The 18390-nt window shown below is 43.0% G+C and overlaps 2 protein-coding genes across 2 annotated transcripts; one reads left to right on the plus strand and one right to left on the minus strand.

Moving 5' to 3' along the window:
• Positions 1-2559: 2559 nt before the first annotated feature.
• On the plus strand, positions 2560-8643 carry LOC142584586 (uncharacterized). Its single transcript, XM_075694699.1, has 2 exons — positions 2560-5882; positions 6492-8643. The coding sequence occupies exon 1, from the start codon at positions 2723-2725 to the stop codon at positions 3086-3088; it is 366 nt and encodes a 121-aa protein (XP_075550814.1). The 5' UTR covers positions 2560-2722; the 3' UTR covers positions 3089-5882; positions 6492-8643.
• On the minus strand, positions 8387-13833 carry LOC142584585 (uncharacterized). Its single transcript, XM_075694698.1, has 5 exons — positions 12296-13833; positions 12086-12214; positions 11679-11774; positions 11064-11123; positions 8387-11006 (listed from the first exon to the last, which is right to left on the minus strand). The coding sequence occupies exons 1-3, from the start codon at positions 12573-12575 to the stop codon at positions 11758-11760; spliced, it is 426 nt and encodes a 141-aa protein (XP_075550813.1). The 5' UTR covers positions 12576-13833; the 3' UTR covers positions 8387-11006; positions 11064-11123; positions 11679-11757.
• Between the last annotated feature and the right edge of the window lie 4557 nt (positions 13834-18390).

Here is an 18390-nt window from a genome sequence, read left to right on the forward strand (position 1 = left end):
TACCGGGAACACAGATAGGTGGAGACACCAGATCAGTTTTATTTGTGAAGAGGAGATCGAGGGTGTTGGATGACAGAGCAGTAACTCTGGTTGGGGACTCGACGCACTCAGTCAGGTTGAAGCTACTTGTGAGGTCAAGCAATGTCGAATGCAACGATGAGTTTGATAAATTGGTCGGCAGACCGCCGCCCCAGGACACGTCTGGTAGGTTGAAGTCACCCCCAGTAGAACAACGTCACAAGAAACTGACGCCAGTGCTTCAGACAGGCTAGATATTGTCATTTCCAGGTGGCCTGTAAAACGAAGCTATTGTAATTGTCCTACCAGTTTGTGAAGCAACTTTACACAGGACAAGCTCACAGTCTATGTTGCAAAGATCGATCGGCCAGCTTTGCAAGTTATCTGAAACAAGTATAAATACGTCCCCTCCATGTCTGTTCCTGTCCGAGCGATAAACCGTGTAGCCTGTTGGGAACACTTCAGCATTTAAAACTGTGTCATCCAGCCAAGATTCAGTGCCAATGATGATGTCCGGACAATGCAGTGAAATTACAAGTGCGAACTCGTCAGCTTTATTTTTTATGCTGCGACAGTTAATAATTATAAGCTGCAAACTTTGTTTGTCATGCGCAGAACGGTCAACTTCGTGGGTTTGCTTTGTATTGCACTATACTACCTCTTTTGCCTCGTTATCAAAGATGTAGGTGCTGTTTCCAATATTCAAACGGTTAAACCGAAGCTTAAAGGGGTGACTTTGCTTTTTGGCGAATGAAATTAGATGCCTTCTTTCTAAGCGAACCTGCGCGACCTACCTATTCTACCTATAGTGACTTGCTTGACCTCCACTAAAGAGTTTTGCATTTTGAAATAGCATTCTTTCCTTAAAATCATTCAACACTTCTCATAATTTCTGTACCTTGGGCTTCTGATACTCTGCATTCACCATTTTTGCTTGTTTCTGGCTAGAAATGTCTTCTTTAATTTAGAGCTTAAATTTTACCTTTGGAACACACGGAAGGGCTTGCCATTGCATATCTGCATAAAAGGGAAAAATGTTTCATTAAACATTTGCAAAATCCAATTGAAGATCGATGAATGCAGCTTGCAGCATGATATTTGACTGAATGAGCCATAAAAGTAACTCATCTCACTTGGTAAATTAAAGCACATATTAGTGTGATGTACAAGATATGTTACACTAACGTGGTGGGTTCTCTTGCTTATACAGCAAAATAATCGGTGCGCGAGAAAAAAATTATTTTTGCATACCCCTTGTACACACTGATTTAAGGAAAATGAGCTGGAGCTGTCCACCTGATCTACTTATTTTACCTGCGAGTATGGTCAACAAAAATGTGTCCCAGCTGCTTAGTGGTATTTGAGATTATGTCAGTATTGCATATGTGCCTGTTGTCTAAAATAATTGAATTTTGAAAATGCTCGCAGGGATCTGATGTGAATATCTGCAGTTTATGGATACATGTAAAAGACTCAGCATCAAGTGCAAGTGAACGGTCCCACAGGCGCGGAGTCGATCATGCAAATAGATTCGCTGCACAAATTTGTGACCAGAAAAGATATGCCACATGAAATGGCATGCAAGGAAGTGTTGAAAATATTGCACAGTTAATAAAACGCCTACGCTATTAATATGTGGGTTGCTGCACTCGTTATGCAAAACGGAGGTGAGGCGTGCAGACAGGACACAAGAGTAGAGTCTAAGTGGACAACACGAGCGCCGCCCACTTCTCTACTCTTGTGTCCTGTCTGCACGCCTCCCCTCTGCTTTGCATAATGAATCCTTATCCTACCAACTAGCTCAGCTTTCTGTCGTTCTAAGTCTCGATGCACTCGATTTCGTCCGCATTAGGCACTCGCCTCTTCATTACTTCGTGGCACAGAAATACTCGGCATCACACTGTTTTTCTGCTGTGGCCTTTGTAGAAGCATGATTGTTCAAAGTGCAACAATTAAACAGATTCTATGAGTTGCTTGTGGCTTCGCCAGCACAATTCCGGTGCGCTGGTCCGCCTGTCCAGCAATTTCCTACTGAAGGGAAACCTGCAAATAAAAACACCGCTCCGCATGTAGAAAAATGCTCTACTGTGACGCTTCTCAATTAAACGATTGTGATGCACCACAAGAGCTGCATACTCGCGTGATAGTCTCAACAAGGAGATACATTCGTTTACTTACATGTGACGGTATATGCCAGAGCACTTCGGGGCTTCGGTGGCACATACGGCACGAGTGTGCCATAGCGTCCGCTGTCGACGCGCGATCGCATGTCAAACCAATGCATTGGTCAAACCTAAACTGTGCGAAACTACTACGCATCCAAAAAACTGATTCGAAACAGAAATTCGCGTCATCTTTTATTGCATGAATGCGTACATCGTGAGTTGCATAAGTCACGGACTTAGCGATCACTTTCTGTAAACTTAATATTGACGTACCACCTTCATAAAGCCATCAGGTATGCGTTTTTAGATGACAAACCATAAGGTGACCTGTACTTGTTTTCAGCTATTTCAATAGTAATTGCGCTGGCCACATTGACCAGTAGCAACAGGGCGGCGCCCTAGAGGTCATAGAGTTTCCTACAAGAATTTTTGTAGGAAACTCTATGCTAGAGGTTCCCACTTTTCCGGCCCAGCTTTCCCTCTAGAGTTGTTCTACTAACTCTACGGACGGCAGGAACCCGACGACGACGCTCGACGCCATGCTGCCGGACGTCACTGACGAGAACCTTGACGTCGCTACCTACCTCCAGCGCGCCGAAGAAGCCCGACAGCTCGCCCGCCTGCGGATCAAGAACCAGCAGAGGACCGACAGCCGACACTACAACCTCCGACGACGCTTCGTCGAGTACCAGCCCAGCGACCGTGTTTGGGTATGGAACCCGATACGCCGACGAGGACTCAGTGAGAAACTACTGCGACGCTATTTCGGACCCTACAAGGTCATCCGACGTATTGGCGCACTGGACTATGAGGTCGTGCCAGACGACATTTCGCATTCACAGCGGCGCCGCGCACGATCTGGAGTGGTCCACGTGGTGTGCCTTAAACCCTTTTACGGACGCTGACGAACTTCCTTATTTTTTTTTTTTTCTGTGCAACAAGTGCTTTTATTTATTGCTTTCGTTTGTTTGCAGTATCGGGTAGATGCTTTTTAAGAGGGGGGCAATGACACATGTACTTAACTTCATCAGGCGACAACGTTTCGCCGCCTAACAAATGTTATCGCACAGCGCAAGACGCGTCTGCATGTAAAAGAAGTTTCTGGAATGTTATCGATGGTTCCGTCCACTGTCTTTCACCGCAACTTGTGTAATCCTGATTGCATCTATGCGCGACGCGAATAGTGTAGAACTTTGTGGAAGACACGCGGGTCCCAGCGGTTCATCTGGACCATTCGACGACCGATCTATTCGCACTTTCCAGCGACTATAGGGGGCGCGGAGAACGTTTCAATACTTTTGCCAATGCAGTTCTATGTATTAGAACAGAGACCCGGCAACAGTTGGAAATTAGGCAACGTGGTGTGGGTAGGCTCGCTCTGGGAGCACATGGCAAGACACCAAATCTTGGAGTGCAGGGGGATCTGGGATGGTCTTCTTTCGAGGGCAGAGAGGCTAGTAGCAAGATAGCATTTGAGGAGCGATTGAGAAAAATGGGGGAAATTCGGTGGGCTAGGAAGGTTTTCAGTTACTTATACACGAGGAATGTTGACACGAGGTGGAGGAAGCGAACTAGAAAATTGACAAGCAAATACTTGGGCAGTAGCGGGGGAACAAGTAAGGAATCATCTGTCAAGAAAAAGGTTAAGGAGGCAGATAGGGGTATGTGGAGTACAGAGATGCAAACCAAATCGGCATTGGAGACATACAGGACGTTTAAGCAAGAAATAGCCAAAGAAAATATTTACGATAACTCTAAGGGAAGCTCATTGTTGTTCGAAGCCAGAACAGGTGTACTGAGGACTAAAACGTACCGAGCCAGATACCAGGAGATAGATTTGGTGTGCGAGGCGTGTAGAGAGGAGGAAACGGCGGAACACGTGATACTTGCTTGTAAACAACTTCACCCTGCAGTTGAATCTAACGGGGAACTATTCAAAGCCTTGGGTTTTAAAGACAGTGAAAGTAGAATAGACTTTGAACAGGTAGAAATAACTAAACGGAGGCTATCTGATTGGTGGACAATATCAACGCAAAAGTAAAGGATTAAATACATAGGTATGCATGCATATAGAACCATTAAAGGCTAGGTGGCGCGCGCCGCCGCCGCCCGATTCAAAGGGTTGAGCCACAATCATCCATCCATCCATGGCGGGGATAGAGGTGATGGAGCCGACACGAAAGCGTGCGCGTCTCCAGGTGCAGGCGGCTCACGGGCCTCTAGTATCTCTAAGCGCGATCCTTGACCTTGCAAAGGAAACGCAGAGATGTGTTGTAGAAGGAGAGGCTGCGTTTAACGCTGGCCATATAATATGCTGCGGTATACGAGCGACGACAAGCGCGGCTGTCGAGGTCGAGTCACTATGCCTGCAGACAAGCGCCGTGAGAGGCCCCCCGCATACTATAAAAGTTCCAAGTCTGCAATGAAACCGGCGCCGTAAAGGTCAGTATTTCACCTTACGTTTTTTTAAAGATATACGTGATGTACGAGAATTGACACCAAGCAGTTAATTGGTGGCGCTCGGATGTAAACAAAGCGCAGTACCCCTCATGCCGCTGCATAAAATAAACGTTGTGTGCATTGATGACGTTATGTACATTCATGGCTCCCTGCAATGGCTTATTTGTGGAATGCTTGTTAAAAATGCCAGGTAACACGGAAACATTTCAGTAGTGCCGATTTAGAAGCTATGAGCGAGACATTAGAGAGCTTTAGAATTGGGGGCGCAAGGCACTGGGCCCCCAAGCCGCGTTGCGTCGGTTGCTCTTGGGTTTAGATGAGCAGCAGAGTTTGAGGATTGGGTCGAACGCAGACAGCGTTGGGTTGAGCGCTCGGGGCGCCGCAGTGTGGAAAATAGACAGGTGCTTGAAAGTAAAAAAAAAAAAAAAAGAAGGAACCTTTTTTCTTACAAGTGAAAACTAACAATGCATTTTTGAGCAAAAAGAGCGAACAATGTAAGAAACGTAATCATTGTGTTAGTACCGGTTAGTATTACAAATTAAGTGTGCGATTCTAAGCCAAGCAAAGCCAATCGAAGCGAAGTGCTCTTAGTTTGTGTTTTCTTGTGTCGCGCTGCGAAAAAACTGAGTTCACTCGCGTGAAATGGCGAAAATCAGTTGAAGTAAATAAAGTTTGCTCTGCGACCATCTGCTGTACGTCATCACTGTCACCCGCGAGGGCGGCCCAAGACGGCTTGGGGGCCCACGCTAGTTTTCGATTCTTGGGTCTTGGGTTAACGCGAACGCAAGAACCCAAGACTGGCTTGGGTTCTGCGCATGCGCACTTGTGGCGCGCAATTTTCTTGGGTCCCCAAGCCGCTTGGGCCCCCAATTCTAAAACTCTCTAATGAGGTGTGCCAGCGCGCCCCGTTTCCAGCATGATTAGCGTTTTCGCGTGCTGTACGGCGATTTCGCCAAAGTGCAACGCGTTAAATGCAATTATTTTTTTACTTACTTCTCGGGCTTAAACGCGCAATTTCGTCGTTCTAGTGTCATAAAAGCACCAATGTGTTGTTTTCGGCTTCCAGAATTCAATGTGCATGTGGGAGCCTACGCATTTGCCCTGTAAATAATTAGCGCGGTTTTAAGGTCGTTTGCGTGCTTAACATTGGTTTGATTGTTTTCAGGGAGAATGCACGTGCAAGGCCGGTCTCTCTGGTCAATGCAAACATTTGTTTGCCACTTTGATATATTTGAACAGGTAAAACTTTATACATCATGTGTTTATTTATTTTCATTAGTTGGCTTGCCTGTAATGTGCATCAAGTGACAGTGAATATGTTTACCTTATGTCGAACTAAGAGCCACATTGTAAAAGGCGAACATAGAAGTCAGTGGCAATGATGCCTTTTCAATGCCATCTGGGGCTTGTTGTTGCACTAGGAACCGAGTTTCAAGAACATGCACACAGCAATCAATTGAGTATGTGTTGCTTCAGTCACTTCAGGTGGGCACAGGCTGTATTAATAACCACAGAATGCCCAGAAATGTTTTAAACGTTCTGGGCTTTTTTATTTGTTTACTGTAGGATTTTCATTCTGAATCTGCTGTAAAATATTGTTGATGTAACTTACCAACACGGAAACAAAGGATGAAACAAAATGGAACCAATGTACACAAGCGCTAACTCAAAACTGAAATGGTTCCCGTCTGTCTAATTTTTTTTTCCGCACTACCAAGTTGCATCATAGAATTCCAACTAGCCCCATCGCGACACTGTTAGGAAACATTTTCTTGAATCATATGAAAGATGCAGAAAAAAGCCAATACACAGAGTATTTCAGCAAGGTATGTTTATTTTGATGTACAGGACAAGTGCCACTTCCCTGGATTCATTGTCATGCACGGATGTGCAACAACAGTGGGGACGTGCCAGTGCCGCCAGCATCTACAAACCAAGGCCAATTAGTTTGTTTTGCCACGTCGAGCAGCTTCAACCAATAAGTGTCCCTGAAGATGTTCAAGTCCTGATTAGGAAAGAACTTATCGATGCAGTACCAAATTCTGCACTGGCAAAACACAAAACTCGTGCAAGAAAGTCAATCCCTTTCACTAGCAATTTGAACATAGTCCGCGCCATCGACACAATTTTCACACAAGGTTGCTACTTGAGAGAGCACACAAAATTTTCATTTTTTGAATTGGTGCTAGATGGTGAAAAAACAGTACTGAAAAGGTTTACTCTTGAACATCTCAATGAAAATGAAAAGAGTTTCTATCTTCAAAATGTGTGCCTCTCCTATGCCAAAGCTAGGGAAATATGCCGCGAGACAACTGATCAGTCATCCACTCTGTGGCACAGCGAAAGAAAAAAAAGAATTACTGGAAGCATCTGCAGAGAACTCTACACGTTTGAAGAAAGAGGTACACGCAGTTGGGAAGCAAAGCTGGACAGGCTGTACTGCAGGGAGCCTTTCAAGGGAAATGAAGCCACAATGTATGGAAAAGACAACGAGCCTCTTGCACTTGAAGAGTACGAGAAGACTCATAACGAAAGCGTGAGCAAGCTGGGACTCGTCGTCATTCCAGATGTTCCTTGGCTTGGCTACAGCCCGGATGGAATAAGTGAGCAGAGGGGAACGAACATCTTGCTGGAAGTGAAGTGTCCTGTTCTAGGCAAGCACTCTAGCATACAAGACCTTGTAAATGCTAAGAAGCTGGCATTTATTGTGTGTGATGGAGAAAATTATGCATTGAGACGTGCTCACAAGTATTATTCCCAGGTTCAACTGGGCATGCTCCTCCTTAACATGAATCTGTGTCATTTTATAGTATATTCGAAAGTTGAGAGCCTTGTCATTCATGTGCCGAGAGACACCGAGCATATTCAGGCACTTGTAGACAGGCTGCAGTATGTCTACTTCAAAAGGGTACTACCTAAGCTTGTGCAGATTAGCAAGGCTTGAAAGTATGTTGGTGTTCATAGGTTTTTTTCGTTGTTGATCACTTCCATTCAGTGGGAGGGGGGATACTTAGAAGAAAAGCTATTCAGTACTTTGTAATATTTACGAATTGCAATATATTAAAAAATTAAATTATGGGGTTTTACGTGTCAAAACCACTTTCTGATTACGAGGCACGCCGTAGTGGAGGACTCCGGAAATTTCAACCACCTGGGGTTTTTTAACGTGCACGAAAATCTAAGTACACGGGTGCTTTCGCATTTCGCTTCCATCGAAATGCGGCCGCCGTGAATTGCAATATATGTAGCAGCAATTAAGCAATTGTTAATTATATTTACTGTTCAATGTCTGCTAAGGAAAGTATAGCAAATTGTGAGAACTGAAATGGCAAGAGTTTTTGAAGCATCGAAGAAGCAAAATGAGTTCAAGTTTGGTTCTAGGTTTTGCAGCATATGCATAAATGGCCAGCTGCAAATTTTGCTTGTATTCTGTCATTTAGTGCTTTTGGATGTCTAGTCATGGAGTTTCATTTTTTACTCTACAACCTGTGATGTTTTCTCTGCAAATGACACCTTTACAAGTGTCTACAGTGCACATGTTGCAAAAAAGAGAAGAAAGCTGTTGATCCTTTTTTTAAGCAACTATTTATTTTGCATTCTTCGAAAAGCTAGTCACACAGCAGCTCATAATTCCTGAAGAGCTTGTTTGCAGTCACTCTAAAGTACTTGAGCGAATACAAGTAGTTTTTTACTTGAAAATTAGTGCTTCTGTGTTTATAACTGGTCCTTTGTACCTGATATACTTGGCTGCTTTTTTTTTTACTTGTCAGTACACGTATCACACCTATAAACATACCACAATAAACATTCCTCCTGTAAATGTGTGTCTGCGTTTTGCTATGTGATATTCAATATTTACTATTTGTTAGAAAATGTTGATATTCGCCCTCCTCTCAACTTTCATATGTCTCTTAACTGAATGTGTACACATCACTTCCATTTGTATAGGTTGTCTGCAAATAAATGTATGCCACATGCGAGGCTCTCGCATGCTCGTATATTTGCCACCTGCTCTCGGTTCACATTCTTCACGTCTTTGTGGTTGCAATGCCCACAAGTTCACAGCTGTACTTAGTCACACATTGCAATGTACACGACAAAGTGATGAAAAAAAAAAAAAAATAACCATCACGCCTATTTGACCCAACAGCGCATACTATAGACAGTATGTATAATTGAACAGCTGATGATGTCGCACAAATTAAGTGGAAAATACACCAAAAGAGATTGTTCTGTTAAAGTAACATTAACATTCGCCAGTTTGTGTTCCGTTAACCATAGCAATATGTGTCTGATCAACACTGATAGGTTAGTGAGGGCTAGGATTCACCTCAATTTGAACAGGGAAAGATTAAAATTGGTCAAGAAGAAACAAGCCAATCTAGATGCAGTAAGGGTAAAAGCAGACCAATTCAGGCTGGTAGTTGCAAACAAATATGCAGCCTTAGAACAGAGATGAAGATGACATAGAGCTAATGAATGAAACCGTTACGAGGATGGCTTCAGAGGCAGCAATTGAAGTGGGAGGCAAGGCACCAAGGCAACCAGTAGGCAAGCTCTCCCAAGTAACAAAGGACCTAATAAAGAAGCGACAAAGAATGAAAGTGTCCAACTCAAGAGATAAGATAGAATTTGCGAAACTGTCAAAACTGATCAACAAGGCGAAAATAAGTGATTCGAAATTATAACGCGATAAAGACTGAAAAAAGCCGTAAAAGATGGACGCAGCATGAAATCGGTGAAGGAAGCTTGGCGTAGGTCAAACCAAGATGTATGCACTAAAAGATAAGCAGGGTAATGGCACCAGCAATCTCGAAGTTATAGTAAAAGCAGCAAAAGAATACAAATGGGTTGGAGCACATGCCAGATCCTGGCTGGAAGCTTACCATTATCATTAAAAAGAAAGGTATACAATCAGCGCATTCTACCGGTGCTAACATATGGGCAGAAACGTGAAGACTGACAAAGAAGCTTGCGAACAAGTTGAGGAACGCGCAAAGAGCGATGGAACGAAGAATGTTAGGCATATAGTTAAGAGACGGGAAGATAGTGGTGTGGATCAGAGAGCAAACAAAGATACCGAATATACTTATTGACATTATTAGAAAAATTTGAGCTGGGCACATCATGTAATGCGTAGGTTAGAAAACCGGTAGACCATTAGGGTTGCAGAATGGGTGCGAAGAGAAAGGAAGCGCAGTCGAGTACGGGAGAAGTATAGCTGGGGTGATGAAATTAAGAAATTCGCAGGCACTAGTTGAAATCGGCTGGCACAGGACAGGGATAATTGGAAAGTCGCAGGGATAGACCTTCGTCCTGCAGTGGACATAAAATAGGATTGCAATGATGAGGATGAATTGTGTCAGCTTTGCAAGCGTGCTTACTGAAATTTATCATCAGCCAGTATTGGTGCGCACAAGTTAGTTAGCCCACACGCAACTGTGAACAGCTCATTGATATAAGGCAGCATTTCCCAGGACAGAGTTGAGTTGAAGAGCTTAAATATTTTAACTCGTTGTATTGCTCGTTCTACGTGAACCCGTGCCCTAGCAATATCAGCTGTCCTAAGGGCATCATTGCGGTCAAACTGGCAGTCCTTTTAAGCAAAAGGTGGCCGAATTATGCCAATTGCACGGGCAGTGCACAAGTCATCAATGAAAAAACCCCTATCGACCATAATGTCATCTGTGAATGACTCGAACTTCTCCAGTATTGCACACTCAGCTGTAATGGCTTTGTCTGAGGCTCGTCCACCAAATGCTTCACTGATGAATGTTATTGTGCCAGCTGGACTTACACATATGAGAAATTTTACAGTGTAAGTCGACTTGTATTGTGAATATGTCAGTAGCTGACATTTCACACAGCGAGATCTTTCAACTGGGATTTCTGTGCAATCTACAACACCTCGCACTCTCGGATACTGTTTAAAGTGCGAAGGCATATTGTTTAAAATTTCCTCCTTTGAAGGCCACTCAATGGCAGCTTTCAGCACTGCAGCAACAAGAGGCAGTGTGTGCACAAAATATCTGTGTATGGACGAAATGCTGCATTGAAAAAGTACACTGAGACAGGAAAATGACATAGCCTGTTTCAGAACTATGAACACCAAAATAACTCTGTCCCTCACAGAAGCTTCCATCCTATTTGCCGCCTCATACTTCTCTACGAGTGAAACAATCTTGTTTAGAAGTGCATGAGAAGGTACGCCAGTCAAAGTGTTTAGGTGAGCATCAGAAAGAAGCACGTCCGAAATCCTAAATTTTTGTGTGAAGTCCAGTGAGTTCACTTGAATGGATTTGTTTAGCTCAGGTGTGTGGCCCAGCTCTTGAAGTTCAACAAGTGCCCTTGCAGCGTCTCGTTCTGTAACGCAAGAAAAAATTTAGAGCGAAATTGGTACAGTTTTAAGCAAAAAGTTACCTGCTGTTGTTCGTGAGCAAGAGCTTGAAAGGGGGGGAAGCCAATCCTGCACAGGTGGGTCTGCAATACAATGATGGTGAACTAAATCCTTCATAAAACCATGTGAAGTGTCCTACAACACGGTGTATTCAGTCTTACGGCAAAATAAAACAAGATGCATTGCACTGGCTTGCCTTTGCTCTAAAATTCAAGAGCAGAGAGAGAAAGTATCAGATGCGAAAGGCGGGGAGGTTGGCAGGGAGGTTACCTGGAAGGTAAACATCCACTTTGCTAACCTGGTGCACAGGTGAAAGGGTAAGGGAGGTGCCGAAATATTACAAAGAAAAGCACAAAAAGTGAGAAAAACACATTCACACACACAGAACACTATTGCATCAGAGTCACTCCAGTAGGTTACTTGCCTAAGGTGACATTAGAAAAGCCTTAGTCTCTTAATAGTAGAACGTGTATTTATCTAGGTGCCCAAAATCTTTCGGCGATACCACTCTCGATATATTGCCCTTTGCAGTTGCACAACCGGACTCGCCTTGTTTGGTGAAACGGCAAACTTAAACATGCGGTAATGCCTATGCATCATCAAAACTTGGGTGCGAGGGTCGGAAAAAAAATTCTCACCATTGTATTCACTTTCTTCCAAATTATCAGGAAGCTCGCATGCGCAATCTTCATTAATGACGACTTCAGATACGTCGTCCTATTGGCCCTCGTTTCCTGCAACATTGTTAGGTCAATAGAAGAGATGCTTTAAGACCAAGCAAAACAAATAAAAGATCACAAACGCTTGCGCAGTACCTCCGATCGGTACACAACTTTCACTACAGCCAAAAAAAGTAGCGAACGCCTTGCACATTGACCGCCTGTTTGATTTTCACACAGAACGACTAAGAACAGATGCAGAATACGTACGCTAGTGTGAAATGCTCACTACGCAGCGTCAGGCACCGTCGAGGAATATTTACCGAAACAGCGCGAGTGCAGGCAGAACATTTAATAAACGGTGACACTTGCGTACTTAAACTTACCTTGAGAATCTGTGGGGGGCTTTCTTCGGGGAACCCTAGGCCTCACACTTGCTTCGTGGGAGCGCATAGGGATCTTTTGCGAAGGCACGGCGTTTCTTTTCAGCCGCTTTCGTAAGGGCTTCAACCCGTCTTTAAGGCAAAATTTCACAATCAGCTCACCACAAGAATAAAATGAAATCATTGAGAGCATCGCAACAGTCAATTACTCACCAAGGTGGCCCCAAAAGAAGTCGTCTTTGTTAAAATGATCGCTACATACGACCATTTCTTCGCTCACTTGCTTCCCGATGCGGAGCTTGATCGCCCACAACTTCCTCCCTTTTTTATCTTTTGGAAAGTGGTGCAGGCTCACTTTTCCGGAAATTGCACGATTTGTGCATTGCGGCACACTGCACATGCGGTTGCTCTTCGCTCGTCGACTGTTTTCTTCCATAACGAAGAGCACAAGTACGCAACGCAGCTGCAGAAACCGCGTGAGCGAGAAATCCATCACCCCCTCCCGGCTTCCGAAAAGATCCGTGCGGCGGCGCTAGCGTTTCTGGAAGGCGCGAATAAAAGCCGACGCACTTGACCCGCTCATCAGATTTTCGACGATCGCCGACCGTGTTCGCAGCTATTGTAGTGCTACAAGTGTAGCCTGTTTTTGTGGGCACAGGTTCGCCCAATAAAAGTTAGTTTTGTCTTTCACAGTATTTGCTACTGTGTTCTTCAACGTCACCACCACGTGACAATATTAAAAGCTGTAGGTATCGGTCATGAGGTAATTGATTTTCTACAGGAACTATATCGAGAAAATAATGTTGAAATAACATGGGAAACGACAACTGTCGAGGTTCACAAAGGATTAAGGCAAGGTTGTCCTCTATCACCGCTGCTGTTCATGCTTTATATGAGAAGCATGGAAAGAAGGTTACAACGAAGCAATCTAGGGTATAATCTGTCGTACAGATTAGGCGAAAAGGTTGTTGAGCAATGACTACCGGCTTTAATGTATGCGGACGATATTGTACTGTTAGCAGATAGCCAGGAAGATTTGCAAACTCTGGTTAATTACTGTGGGGACGAAGGAGACAGTTTAGATTTCAGTTTAATGCAGCTAAGTCCGGTGGGATGTTTTTCAACAATACAACTGATCAGGAGCTTACAAGGCCATGAAATACCCCGAGTGGCCGAATACAAATATCTCGGGGGTATGGATAAACAAAGGGCAGATGTACACGGAAAAGCACGAACAGTCTCTCATAGCAAAAGGGCGAAGAGATGCCGGGATAATGAAACATAAGGCATTGTGGGTTACAACAGGTGTGAGGTACTGAGAGGTATTTGGAAGGGAGTAATGGTGCCGGGGCTTACTTTCGGGAATGCGGTCCTGTGTTTAAGGGCACAGGTTCAGTCGAGACTAGAAGTAAATCAGAAAGCTGTGGGAAGGTTAGCACTAGGTGCCCACGGGAAAACCACAAACGAAGCAGTACAGGGAGATATGGGCTGGGCATCGTTCGAAGAAAGGGAAGCTCAGAGTAAAATCCTATATGAAAAACGTCAGAGGAAATTGGACGATAACAGGTGGGCAGCTAAGGTGTTTAAATACCTATACAGAAAGAGCGTTGACTCACAATGGTGGAAAAGAACTAGGAAGCTAACGAGTAAGTATGCCAGACACGAGGACGAAGAAAGACAAGAGCATTAAACGACAGGTTAAAAATGCGCAAGGTAAAAATTGGATAAATTCAATGGAAAAGAAGCATAGTGTGGAACTATATCGATAGTGGAAGCAGCAAATCAGGAAGGGAGCGTTTTATGATTACTCAAGATGCAGTGCCCTACTCTTTGAAGCTAGATCAGGATGTCTTAGAACGCGGAGCTATAAAAAGAAATTTAACCAAGAAGAAGACGCATGTACTGTAAACAATGAAACACCTCATAGTAAAATGTGATGGTATCAAGCCCGATGTCGATGCGGCCACAGTCACCCTTCCCGAGGCCCTAGGGTTCAGAGATAATAATAGTCATGTAAATAAATATGCGGTGGAAATTAGCAAAAGGAGATTGGAGGATTGGTGGCTCAAAAGCAGAGAGGTGACATAAGGTTAAAATGGTAGGAAGATGTATTTAAAAAAAATTGAGAAATTCAATAACACACAACACAGATAAAAATAAAAATAAAAGGCAAAATAAAAATCTTAGCATGGTGGCAACTGCCATCGCCCCGTTTCAAAGGGGACGCTCCTACCTTCCATCCATCCATCCTGTACATGGCTGTACGGAACGTACGGCGCAGCGCCAGCGCTGCATGCTGATATTTTGATAATCATTTTCTGTCGCAATCAAATAGACGTGCAAATGCTCAGTGGATGCTAAGATGCATCCCTGAAACTCACTTCATATAAGAGATGAATTGTATGTGCACTCCTAGCGCATCTCAACGCCCATTAGACGGATTTATTAACCTGACAGCAAAGAAGTAGTGGCATAAAGCCGCTAAATTTGTTTTGAGCCACGCTGCCACGTAGCCAGAAATTATTTGGACGGAAACGTCAGCTGAAAATAATGCCGTAGTAAAGGACATCGAATTGATTTAAACCAACTTGGATTCCAGGTGCCCACATTTTCTTTTGCAGTTCGCATTCATAAAAAAGCGGCTGTGGCATCCGTGACCCAATGCCAAGCGCTTAGTTCCTCAGCCGCTGTTGTAGAAGAGAAGGCAAAGCAACATGTATGTACATAGCCCGAGCTAAAGAGCTTCCCTGCTTGACATTTACCTTCTTTCGCAATAAACATTTGTCCCTCGTTCTTTCACTCTGTTTCGCATACCCCCCGCAACTACATTTGCACAGTTTATTTGTGAATATTTTTATTTACACCATTAAGTGTTCCCGACCGTCAGGCTCATGTGCGAGTATGAGACACACCGACATCCTACATTTCTATGGAAGGAATAAAACAGGTAGGAAAGACGCCAAATAAAAGCGGTCTCTGCAAAACTACACACAGTATGCCAAAACACAGAAAAACAGTGCAAGTACATTCCTACCCAAACAATGGAGACTTACAATGGAATTAATATGCGCAAATGAATTTTTTAATTCATCTTTAATTATATTTACAAAATTAGCTTTTTGAATGCACCAGAAAAACTTGTGCATTCAGACAAAAAAGACAAAGAAGGGTCAGCATACATATGTTGCACCAGCCTGCTAAGAACAGTATAGCTAATTTTAAAGTGCAATTTCATTTTTCGTTGTGCTCCTCTTCACTGATTAACACCTTTAACGTAAAAGCTTACCTACCCTCACCTAAAAGCTCACCTACCCTTATTAGCTCGGTTTATATAATACCAGGAATAAGTGACCATCACGCTGTCATTGCAAACATTAAAACAGATATTAACCGATCAACGTCACCTACATCAAGGAGAGTTTTTTTCTTCAAAAAAAGGTGATTATCTTAGTATCTCCCAGGAGCTCCTCGATTACTTGCCGGTTTTTGAATGTCTTGCTGAGGATTACGACATCCATGATTTATGGCGGGTATTTAAAGATAAACTGCTTGAGCTTACGGACAAGTATGTTCCAAGCATAGATTCCACCAGACTCGAGAAACGTAAGAAACCCTGGGTGAATTCGCGTATTCTCAGAATAATTAAAAAAAGAAAGAGAGCATTTAATAGATACAAAAAAACTAAAAGTATGAATCACATAAGTTATCTGAAGTAACACAGGAGTATAAGTTTGCTATAAAAAATACGAAGGAAGCGTACTTTAAGGCACTCAACGACAGAATGAAAACTAATCCTAAACATTTTTGGAGGTTTTTAAAAGGATGCGGATCAGATTTTGTAGGAATAAATGAAATTGTTTGTAATCAACAAATAATTACAGATGATACTCAAAAGGCAATGCGTTTGAATACATATTTTCAATCTGTCTTCCTACCTAAATGCAATCATAGCTCTACACACTTCCCTGCAAGCATGCAAGCACACTTCCTTTAATGGAACAAGTTGAATTAAGCGTTAGAGGCATTGAGGCACTCCTAAAGGTCAGATGAAACCAAAGCAAATGGTCCGGATGGTATATCTCCACGTATACTAAAGCGGTGTGCTACACCTATCTCGATGTACCTTTATTCAATCTATGTGAAATCGCTATCCACACGACTCTTACCTAATGATTGGAAAACTGCTCAAGTTGTACCTATTCATAAAGGGGGTTCGAAAAGAGATGTCGCAAATTACAGGCCTATCTCACTAACATCCATCTCGTGCAAAATCATTGACGATATTATATATACTGAGATAATGCGTCATATAACAAATAATAATATATGTACTAATCAAAGAACAACACGGGTTTCGGAAAGGTCTATCTTGCACAACACAATCAATTGAATTTTATCATGAATTGGAATTCGATGTTGACGAGGGAGAACATACAGATTGTGCCTTTTTAGACTTTCGCAAGGCATTCGACACAGTGTCACATCCACTTATTCTTATTAAACTTAAAATGTTAAATATTCACTCAAGCGCACTCGCTTGGATTGAAAATTATCTGTCTCAGCGTCGACAGTGTGTTGTTTTGAACGGCAAAACCTCGGCATACGCTGATGTGATGTCAGGAGTCCCACAGGGCTCAGTTTTAGGGCCACTTTTGTTTTTACTTTATATAAATGATATTTCTGTTGGTATTTCCTCATGTATACAATTCTTTGCCGACGATTGTGTTGTTTATAGGAAAATTAAGAGTGAACAAGATGCTGCCATGTTACAATTTGACTTATAATGTATTAATACTTGGTGTTCCACGTGGAAGATGAATTTGAATTTAAAAAAGTGTGTTCGTGTATGTTTTACAAGAAAGAAGAAACGAATTGTAAGTCTTTACCAGATAAATAATACCCTGATAAAAAACGAACCTATATACAAGTATCTAGGTGTGACGCTATCATCCGACTGCTCATGGTCTGCTCATGTGGATGAAGTCATTGTAAAAGCTGGTAGGGCACTCAATTTTATTCAGAGGAACTTGAAATGTTCACAGCCGAACCTAAAGAAAACTGCTTACTTAAGATGTGTGAGACCAATTTTGGAATACGTCTGTGCCATCTGGGACCCCGCGCAAAAAAATGTGATTGATAAACTGGAAAGAATTCAAAACCGAGCTGCTAGGTTCGTCTTGGGGCGGTATGGGCAGAGAGAAAGCTGCACTGAAATGAAACTTGAATTGGGAACTGCTTTCCTCTCGGTGGAAAAAGTTGAGACTGATGTTTTTATACCTCATATTTAATAATAAAACTGGAATTAGCAGTAAAAGCTACTTGAAAGAACCACACTATATTTCTAGGCGAATGACCATTCACTTAAAATCTGCGAGTACCGTGCCAGGACGTACTTGTTTGCAGACTCCTTTTTTGTCAAAACTATTGCGGAGTGGAATCAACTGTGTGAAGAGCAAGTGTGCTGTACAAATGAAGATTTGTTTTTTTCCCTCCAGCAACCCCCCTGCTATAACGCCTTCGGGCAATGCGGGGTAATTCTTGAATGAATAAAGAATAAAAACTGCAGCCTTGTTAGGACACAAAACGTACAACTGCCGATGTGAAATTATCAGCATGTAATTTGCAGCGTATGGCATAGCCAAATTTAAAGCTTTTACTAGAATCATGACATCAACTATGCTGTCGCTGCAAAGCTCGTCTTTGCTGAAGGTTGTATATATATTTCCTCAAGTGTCTTTAGTGCTTCAAAAAGCAACCTGGAGGAATACAGCAATCCTCCCCCCGTCACAAATTTCGTGAATTTTGAGACTCTGCTACTGACACTAGAATTCTGCAAAAGAGAGCGGCAGTCCTCACATTTCTTGCCAGTAAAAAAATTTCTGCGCGGCATACCCTGCCATATATAATGGATGAGGCGGTCATCGCTCCTTTCCTCCCCATAAGCCCGGTGCTCTGCCAGTATTGTTTAGCCTTTGCTCTACCAGCGTCAGATTTCCAGCTTCAACTAACTCGTCAATTGTGACGCAACGTCCCCTTCCTTGTCAGAATTATCAGGCGAGTGAAGTAGCGATACCAAATCTTTACTGACCTCTGTGTTCCCTGTTTGCATTGCCTTCACCAAGATATAAAAAGGCAGTTCACAACAATAAAAAATTGAGACGGCATTGGGTGATTGTTGGATCCGCACGAATACCCCCCCCCCCCCCCTCCTCACAAGAAGTTCTCCAACTTTTATTGGCTTAGTCTAGATGTCAATAGGTATTTAAAACCCTCTCCTTCCAAGTATTCTAACAGAGCCAAAATGCTGC

This window comes from Dermacentor variabilis, chromosome 6, assembly GCF_050947875.1.
Source record: "Dermacentor variabilis isolate Ectoservices chromosome 6, ASM5094787v1, whole genome shotgun sequence".
NCBI lineage: Eukaryota > Metazoa > Arthropoda > Arachnida > Ixodida > Ixodidae > Dermacentor > Dermacentor variabilis.

Coding starts and splice junctions, on each gene's coding strand:
- LOC142584586 (XM_075694699.1), top strand. CDS start 2,723: ATGCTGCCGGACGTCACTGACGAGAACCTTGACGTCGCTACCTACCTC.
- LOC142584585 (XM_075694698.1), bottom strand. CDS start 12,575: ATGGATTTCTCGCTCACGCGGTTTCTGCAGCTGCGTTGCGTACTTGTG. Junction 12,215..12,295: donor CTTCTTTTGGGGCCACCTTG/GTGAGTAATTGA, acceptor TTTGCCTTAAAG/ACGGGTTGAAGCCCTTACGA.